Raw genomic sequence first — 8,607 nt, 5'->3', positions numbered from 1 at the left:
TAGAATTCATGCCAAACTCTCACGGCGTTACATTGATCACAATCCACCAAGGAGAGAGTACAGCCATGCTGCGCAAATGCACCCTACAACGAGCGAGTCTATCACTTGACCGTCAGGCCTGCTCTGATGCCTCGGGCCTCACCCTTGTGTACGGGACAGAGTATGTAGCCAAACCAATCTCAGAAACCCAGGAGCAAAACACGGGATAGACGTGCGCATATCAAGATCAACTCGAATTTCTACGTGGCGAGCTAGCCCAGTCGCCTCTCCCAATGCATGGCCTCCAACGCCAGAAATGACCATCGAATGATCATGTCACCCTTAAACGCCACATCCATCGTTGACCACCCTCAGCGAGCAACAACAAGACTTACTTGCCATCACGACCGTCCAACCTGCGTCCTTCGCTGGGTCCCTTCTTCTCAACATTGGGCTTTTCGTCCGCGTCGCCCTTACGCTTCACGGCGCCTCCACGCAACGTCTGTCCCTGGCCTGCGAAGTGGGGTCGGTTGGCATTTTCCTTCTCGCGCTCCTTATCAGCATCTGTTTTGACCGGTTTGATCTCATAGCCAAAGAAGAGCTTGTTGGGCGGGAGACGGAGAGGCGCTGGTCCAGCCGTTCGACGAGGCAAGGGACCAGTAGGGACCGGGTTAGCTGATACACCGCCAATGGGGGTGGCCGACTGGGGTGTGGACGTCTTGCTGGCCTTGCCAGGCTTCAGTCGCTGGCCTTCACCATAAAAGTTGGAAATGTTGGCTGTGACAGACGGTGCGATGGCACCGTAGTTGATGGCCTGAGCCATGGTGCCCTGGCTGTGCAGGAGGCCGCCGGCGGGCAGACCGCCACGTACACTGCGAGGGGTGCTGGTGCCGCTACCGCGGGGCTGGCGCTCGGGCTCGACGTAGCCGACGGGCGGCGCAAAGTCAACCTCGACATCCGTCTCAATCATGCTGACACCCATCTTATCCGTCTCGGGCTTGACCTCGAGAACAGCAACATCGTAGACTTCGTCATTGTACGAAAAGTTGAACACATCACCCTTGGTGAGAGTGGCGAAATTCCTAAACGCCTTCTCCAGCACGGCCTTGGGATCGCTGATATCGAGAAAATTGACCGACTGAGGCTGGAGCTTAACATGCCTCGCAAGCTCCAGAGAGGTCGTCTTGATTTGTATGAGATCGCCAACATCGAGGCCCAGTGTTTGCATCATCTGCAGCTGTTAGCATGACGACTTGGCGGCTACCAGTGATTTGGGATGTCAGCATACCCATTGGGGCAGGTACGCCTTGCCCTCCTCGGCCACAAACTCCAGCACACCGGCGTGCGAGTGCTTGCCCTTTTCCCCGTTTATAATCTCCATGATCAGGGGCCACTGTACGTGGAGTTTGGAAACCTTGTCGAGAGCAGATGGCGGGAGAAAGATCTTGGATCCATAGTTGAGGTCAGGTCGCTCGGGCCCGGGGGCGAAGACCATAGGATAGCATCGGTAGTATTCGTCGAAGCGCTGGACAATCGGCCGGCGGCCACCACGGGAGAACTGGTACATGTTGACCTAGCTGTGGTCAAAGGTCGAGGCGGAGTTGTCGAGGACGATTAGGACTGGTGCGGAGGGGCGTGACTCGAGCTACACCAACAGAAAGAATGTGCACTGCTGGTTGCTGGCGAAAATGAGCGAAGGATCTGAAGATGACAGTCTGTTGATGATCAGGATTGAGTATCAGAGGTGGCGGCTTGTTGTATGAAGGAGGTGGGTTGCCGTTTGTCTGTTGAAGCAGAAGGTCGGCGGCTTTAGTGGGATGTGGAAGCTGCTCGAGGCAGCTGATGAATGACGACCGACTGAAGTGCGCTGGAGTTCCGCATGCTCCACATGGACACTGGGAAGATTAGCGCCCCGATTCGAAGCTGACCCTCCTCTACTCGAAAACATATTCCTTATATCACCACTAGAACTCCGTGCAACGAGCTTAATTTGATTAGTTAAATATAACTAATTGAGAGGTTAGCTTTTCGGATTCAGTTTCCACCGAACACATCTTTGCGAGCTCCCAGAATACGGCTCTTTGGTGAGAATGTACACAGTATAGCTCGCATAACTACATACATCAACACGGACCACTGTGACTGAAGGTACCTAGGTAGCTACTTCAACTCCGTCATCAAGAGCTCTCTACGAACAGACCCCACTCACCATCAAAAGCTCTCCCGAGCTCCTCCAAGCTCACGACCTGCCGCACACCTCCAGACGCCACGTCCCACCCTCAACAGCGTGCCAATCGCCTCACGCACTTACGACCATATCCCATCATTGCCCCTCCCCATGGCATCCCGCCACACAGCCGCGCGCCCCAAGCGCGCAGGCGAAGACTTCGCCCGCACCCATCACACGACACAGCAGACCCCGACTCGAAAAAAGTCAAGTTCGACGTCCGCAACCCCTCCGCCCTCGCCGCCGACGCGCGTGAGGAGGACGCCGTCCTCGAAGCCGACGTCATCGGCGGTGGCGCGGCCACCAAGCGCGGCGCCGTCAACCTCGACGGCTACGACAGCGACTCGGATGGCGAGACGTTCAATACGCGCGCCGACAAGCGGGCGCTCGGCAAGGGCGAGGCCAACATTCTCGAGCAGCTGGACAATTACGACTCGAAGAGCGCCGGCGGCGGATCCAAGGGTGCCAAAGCCAATGCGGCAGACGACGATGACGACGATGACGACATGTTTGCCGAGCCGGAGGATGCGCCAAAGGAGGCTGCTGGGGCGCCTGAGTCGACGGTCGAGGCGAAGAAGAAGGCAAAGGCTGTGCATTTCTTACAGGATACCGATATAGAGGGGCAAGACATGCAAAGCAAGAGCGGCGGACAGATTCGCCTGGATGACCAGGACTCAGACGACGACGAGGAAACGCGCGACATGGCCATGCAGGAGGAGGGTATCGACGAAGAGGTCGGCCTCGGTGGCCTGAAGCGGAACGCGCCAAAAGTCGAGGCCTTCAACATGAAGGACGAGAAAGAGGAAGGGCGTTTCGACGCGGACGGAAACTTCATTTCGCAAAGCGGTGGATCCAGATGCGCAACACGACAAATGGCTCGACGGCGTCAGCAAGAAGGAGATGAAGAAGGCGGCCGAGGCCCACGAGAGGCGCGAGGCCGAGGCGAGACGGTTGCGAATGGAGAACGACAGCTTGTTGACGACAGATATTCTGAAGAGTCTGATTCTGAAGCTGGATAAGGGCGAGACTGCACTGGAAGCACTCGCGAGACTGGGCAAAGGACAAGCGAAACAGAAGAAAATCCCGAAATGGAAACTCAAAAAGCAGAAAGGAGGCGCGGAGGGCATGGATGTCGACCAGGCGGAGAAGGCAGAGGACCCTGAGCAGAAGAGGATACGAGAGGCTATTGCAGCCATCACTGACGCGGCTGATAAATTGTTGAGCCGAGATCGTGCTGAGATCTACGATGAGGAACGAGAGGTCCTCCTCAGAGAGTGGCAGCGCGAAACCGGCGAGGATTGGGTGGAGCCGACGCAAGAGGCAGAATCGCAAGAGGGCAAGATGTGGGAATTCCGGTGGGTGGATGGCCGCGATGACGCGGACAAGCAAGGCCCATTCGACAGCCAGACCATGAAAGCATGGCAAGATGCTGGGTACTTCGGAGAAGGCGTCGAGTTCAGGCCGGCAGGCGATGAGAATGAATGGAGCAGGGTCGCAGGCTTTGCGTAGCAAGATTAAAAAAAAAAAAAGATACCACTTTCAAGCACGTATGGCTGCTACTAAAGACAGTGACATTCAGTCCAAACCAAGCATCACAGCGATGCCATTCTCTTGTTGTATGGAACAGTATTCTACCGCCTTCCCGGCGAAACGCATCCGATTTTACGTCCACCCCCTTAACGCCAAACTGCAAGGATCAAATACTCAGCTCACGTCCATCGCCTCACCGTGGCCATTGGTGACGGTAAAGTCGACACCGCCATCATTGCCTATCAGGCGCTTCTCCGAGTCGGTCACAAACTTGACGCTGCGGTCGGGGTCGTAGAACAGGAAGAAACTCCGCTGGACGTCGGCGACGTCCACCGCCTTGAACTTCCGCTTCGCGCTGATGAGCTGCGACGTCGTAATGAGGTTGCTGGGCGTAGCGCAGGCCGCCCTCCTGGCGGATCTTGGTCAACAGAGCCAGAGCGTCAGCAGACACCTCGACCTCTTCCTCCGCCGCCCGAAGGGTCAGGATCTGTTTGATCTCCTCGGGGTTTATACTTGTGAGGTGTGGATTGATGGACGGACAACGATCAAGAAAATCGGAGGGGGAAGGGCCGGTGGAGGGGCTCTCTTGTAATCGGGTTTCCCTCGAAATGCGCGAAGTTGCCCCCTGTTGCTGGCCCATCCATTGACGAATGGGGGCCCAAGTCGTCCTTCAAGGGCCCGGTTTGATTGTAGGGAAAAGCACTCCGAATATCAAGCATGGTGCACCTTCATCGATGAAGAGCCACAACCGGGGAAACAAATCTCGGGCCTTTGCCCCTCCCTCCTTTCCACTCGCCGAACCCTGGGTGTTTGATCTGGGTCGGCGGGATTTTCGGCTTACGGGATCCTCGCCCCGTGTCCGCCCGGAAGAAAGGAAGAGCCAAGGAAAGCCCTTGCGTCCCGCGAAGTTGATGACATCAAATCTCGTGCAGGGGTGGACAGTGTGGACGGACCTCCCTGCGCTTTTGGAGCTCGCGGTCAGGGCACTGCAGAAACTTGTGTCCACGCCCATGGCGTCATAGTCGCGCGAACGAGCGTAGGACCGGCCCAGCTTGGTGATCTTACCAGAGGACTTGTCGATGGAAAATGATGTCGCCGGACATGACGCGCTCTTTGGGTCATGGCGTCGATCATCTTGGTACCCATGTCATAAACAGCTTCCATGTCGGGTCGTCTTGATGGTGAGCTTGCCCTGCTTGGCGCCGCCCGTCACGCTGCGGTCAATCTGGATCTCAACAACCTCGCCCTCCATAATCTCGCTCTCCTCTTTGATGCGGACGCCAATCGACTTGCGGAAGGCCTGGGTCAGGGCCTCGGTCTTGGACATTTCGAGGGAGAAGATTTCGGAGGCAGCGAGACTGGTGAAGGGGACGTCGGGGCCGAGGGACTGGGCCATACCCATGGCGATGGCAGTCTTGCCAGTGCTACAGACAGACTGCGTCAGCAAGCGTCACAGGATGAGGCAGGACGCAGAGGGTGGTTGAAAGGTGTACCTGGGGGGGCCGGCAATCAGCACGGCGCGTCCGGCAATCTTGCCTTCCTTGATCATCTGAAGAATGACGGCGGCGGCCTTTCGCGCCTTTTCTTGTCCGACAAGGCCCTGCGAGGAGGTTCGCGGTTCGAGTGATGTGCCATCAACACCAAGGCCTCGGATGTGGGAGTGCGCGGCGATGAGGTTCAGCCCTCGAAGCTCCTTTGATTCGGAGACGGTCATCACAGGCTACACATTGATGAGCGAGAAGGCCACACAGTGGCGACAGTTTGATTGGAAGTATGACGTACCGCGGCCATCTTGGATGCGATATTGTGGAATCGCTGTGGTGAAAGTGATGCAGAGTCTCCGTGGTGATGAATGCGACAGGTTACGCAGGCTGGATCGACTTTGGGGGGTGCTAGGATGCAGAGACCTTGACGTTGCGCGGCAGAAAATGTCCAGAGCGCGCTTGCGGCGTCTGTAGCCTGCACCAGGGTGGATACGCATGTCTAGGCCCACACCTGTTTTTCTATTTCACCCAGGCACATCATCAAGGCTCACAGCCAGCCGCGACGCCCACGACGCGTCGCATTGGTGAAGTCCATTTAATAATGCCTTGCCGTATCTTCCAGGGTCCCACACTCAAAGACCCCCCCCCCTCTCCTCCCCTTGGCCGGCTCCCCGCTTTCTGTCTCCTTTTGTCGGCCTTCCAACTCGCATCACACATTTGCACAGCACGGGGCGGCATGAGCACGCACCAGCTCTAAGTACCTATATTGCTGGGCAGACGACTCTTCCAGCCAGTCTGACCAAAACCCACCCACTGTTGCATGTTATCTTCAAGGATCACATGAAAACTGCCTCCACACCCCTGAAATATTGCAACGCTCGCCTTGATAGCTCACCTCCTGACGTCGTCTGCCTGCTTTCTTTCTCGTATGATTAGAAAGGAAGGCGTTCGTTCCAGCTCCCTAACAAATTCTCACAAGCCTGGGACCAACCGCATACCAGGTCATCGAGGACCACGCCTGCCACCTGAAATTGGTGGTCCTCTTGGCAAAAAGAGCTGACCAGGCCAGCAGGCCAGCCTCTGAGAACCCACATCCCATCCCATCACTTACACCTGGGGCTTGACCAGGGTCAACCCGCGCCGGCCCAACCGGGGGTCTTGTTGGCGCTAGAAAGCAGTTCCAAAATCAGCCTGGTGGTCCTCGCGACCACCAGGTGCTTCGGTTGTGACGCATCTCAGCCCTTTGATTCCCACCCTTCCCTTCCCTTCACTCGGTGGGACGGCGTTAGGCAGATACTTTCCTGCAAGACTTGCACTCGACGGCAGTCAATTCTGTGGCATCAAGCGTTTCTCGTTCCTCTCTGCTTTCCGGTCTTTCGTCGCAATCTCGATACCCCTCGTACCCGTTTGTTTGTCCTTCACCTTTAAGATACCCCGACGACGTACCGTTCTTGCCTTCTCCGCCGGCATTCATAGCATAATATCAGCACCTGCCTCCTTGTTTCCGTTTGATTCGCCAATATTTCGAGTTCTTTCGCAGTGGTTGAACCTCGCACGACGACAGCAACACGCGGCGTGACAACACAAGCGCTGACCCTCACTTACCTATGACATACCTGCATCATGTCGAGAAGGGACGACGCGGGCCGTATGAGCGCGTACAACTATGCCGACCGGCGCGACGGCGAGAGAAGCGGGTACGGTCAACAACAAAGCGTTAGGGTCAGAAGCCCGCTGAGGGACAGCACCTTGCGGGATCGCAACCGCGACTGGGAACGGAACCTTGATCGCGAGCGCTCTCCTGGCGCGAGTGGCCGACGCAACTCGACAGATTTTCGCAAAGACCACCGAGACGGCGCACAGGGTCGAGACAGGTTCCAGCAGAGCGGCGGCTTCTCCCCACCACGTGGTCCAGCAAGCCATCGCCCGCAAGAGCCACCTCGGGGTACGTCTTGTTTGAGTTTGCCGGCGAGCCCTCGTGGACTTCAGGAGCTAACGATGGCATGCCGTGCCACAGGGCCGGGCTTGAACCGATCCGCGACAGCGCCCAATGCGTCCGCATTTAAAGCAGGTCCCCTATCCACGGCAGCGCAACAATCCGACGCCGACGTCCTCCTCCGCCTTTTTCGCAACGTTGTGACTCCAGTCACAGATCGCACATTGCTCAAAAAACAAAGACAGGAGGTCGAGAAGGCATGCGTTCGACAGAGGCTGGAACTTGAGAAGGGCGCTTCCAAACACAACGATTTCCCTTCGGTGCGCGACGTGCATGCCCATGCTACCAAGAAACTGGACCTGAAAATGGAGATGTTGAATAAAGAACTCGAGCACAACAATACGACCCTCAACAATGAGACAAGAATCTGGCTCGAGAAACTGCTCGAGTTGGCGGCCCATACTCCACCAACCCATGCCCAGCCACAGCAACAGGGTGGCGTCGACTCTCGGCTTGATGCTCTCGAAAAGCGAATGGTGGACCGGGAGACGGCGTGGGAAGAAAAACAGGCGGCTCGAACAAAACAGCATGATGATGCGCTCGCGAAACATGCAGAGCGGATCTCGGTGCTTGAGGCCAACATGATTGATGCCAAGTCTCATATCCAGAGCTTGCAGAATGAAAATGCAGCCCTGAAATCAGGACTCGAGGTTGCGGGAGACTCGTCTTTGAAGCCTACACCCGAGGTCCCAGCGTTGGCTGCCTCGCAGACGTTGCAGGCCTTGGTTGACACAATGCGAGACGAGATGCGAGCTCTCACGGCTAAGGTTGATGAGGCCACAGCACCTCTTGCTGACACTGACATGGAGTTTATCAACGACTCTTGTACTGACATCAATGTCAAGCTGCCCGTTCTCGAATCCGAGGTCAATCGGCTGAAAGAGATGGAATCCAAGCTCGTCACCATCGCACAGCATGACCAAAGCTGCAGCACGGTGCAGGACAAGCTGAATAACATGGCGGTACTGTTTGGCAACCTGATCAAGAAGGACAGGGCAGAGACAGACGCGCGCTTCGCATCGCTGGAAACGAGCGGCCGACAGCTCTCCTTACTTGCGCCTGGACCTGCAGCATCAGCAACCTCCCAACATGGTTCGGCGGCGCCCGATGCGCTCAACACGGTCGAGGAACGCGAGCGAGCACTCGAGGAAGCGAGACGGGGGCGAGCCTGCGACAGGTGCAGCTAGTGCCCCCTCGGGCGTCAGAAGCTCGATTGACATGCAGGCTACGACAAACAGACTCCAGGGCGCTCGAGGCCAGGGGTCGAATCCCACGAGAGTACGTTTTTGACCAAGGACAAGCTCATCGAACATGCGCAATGGGCGGCAGATAATGTCGGCCGCCTGGGGGGCCGCACGAACCGATCTCGAGAGCTCGCTGCACTGCCAAAC

At 56.9% G+C, this 8,607-nt stretch overlaps 4 protein-coding genes across 4 annotated transcripts; 2 read left to right on the top strand and 2 right to left on the bottom strand.

Annotated features, from left to right (window-relative positions):
- Positions 1-370: 370 nt before the first annotated feature.
- On the bottom strand, positions 371-1,546 carry VDBG_05197 (ubiquitin fusion degradation protein; the record flags this gene model as incomplete). The annotated part of the gene is made up of 2 exons (XM_003004038.1): positions 371-1,216; positions 1,268-1,546. 2 exons carry the CDS (start codon positions 1,544-1,546, stop codon positions 371-373), a joined length of 1,125 nt encoding a protein of 374 aa, XP_003004084.1.
- A 523-nt stretch (positions 1,547-2,069) lies between these two features.
- On the top strand, positions 2,070-3,715 carry VDBG_05196 (conserved hypothetical protein; the record flags this gene model as incomplete). The annotated part of the gene is made up of 3 exons (XM_003004037.1): positions 2,070-2,078; positions 2,140-2,950; positions 3,063-3,715. 3 exons carry the CDS (start codon positions 2,070-2,072, stop codon positions 3,713-3,715), a joined length of 1,473 nt encoding a protein of 490 aa, XP_003004083.1.
- Positions 3,716-3,968: 253 nt separating this feature from the next.
- On the bottom strand, positions 3,969-5,527 carry VDBG_05195 (DNA helicase; the record flags this gene model as incomplete). The annotated part of the gene is made up of 5 exons (XM_003004036.1): positions 3,969-4,404; positions 4,578-4,707; positions 4,892-5,160; positions 5,230-5,456; positions 5,519-5,527. 5 exons carry the CDS (start codon positions 5,525-5,527, stop codon positions 3,969-3,971), a joined length of 1,071 nt encoding a protein of 356 aa, XP_003004082.1.
- A 1,316-nt stretch (positions 5,528-6,843) lies between these two features.
- Positions 6,844-8,403, top strand: VDBG_05194 (predicted protein; the record flags this gene model as incomplete). The annotated part of the gene is made up of 2 exons (XM_003004035.1): positions 6,844-7,165; positions 7,238-8,403. The coding sequence occupies 2 exons, from the start codon at positions 6,844-6,846 to the stop codon at positions 8,401-8,403; spliced, it is 1,488 nt and encodes a 495-aa protein (XP_003004081.1).
- Positions 8,404-8,607: the final 204 nt, after the last annotated feature.

Source organism: Verticillium alfalfae, genomic scaffold (assembly GCF_000150825.1).
Source record: "Verticillium alfalfae VaMs.102 supercont1.6 genomic scaffold, whole genome shotgun sequence".
NCBI classification, from domain to species: domain Eukaryota; kingdom Fungi; phylum Ascomycota; class Sordariomycetes; order Glomerellales; family Plectosphaerellaceae; genus Verticillium; species Verticillium alfalfae.
Note: the sequence above shows the minus strand (reverse complement) of the source record. Positions and strands in the feature narration are given on the sequence as shown.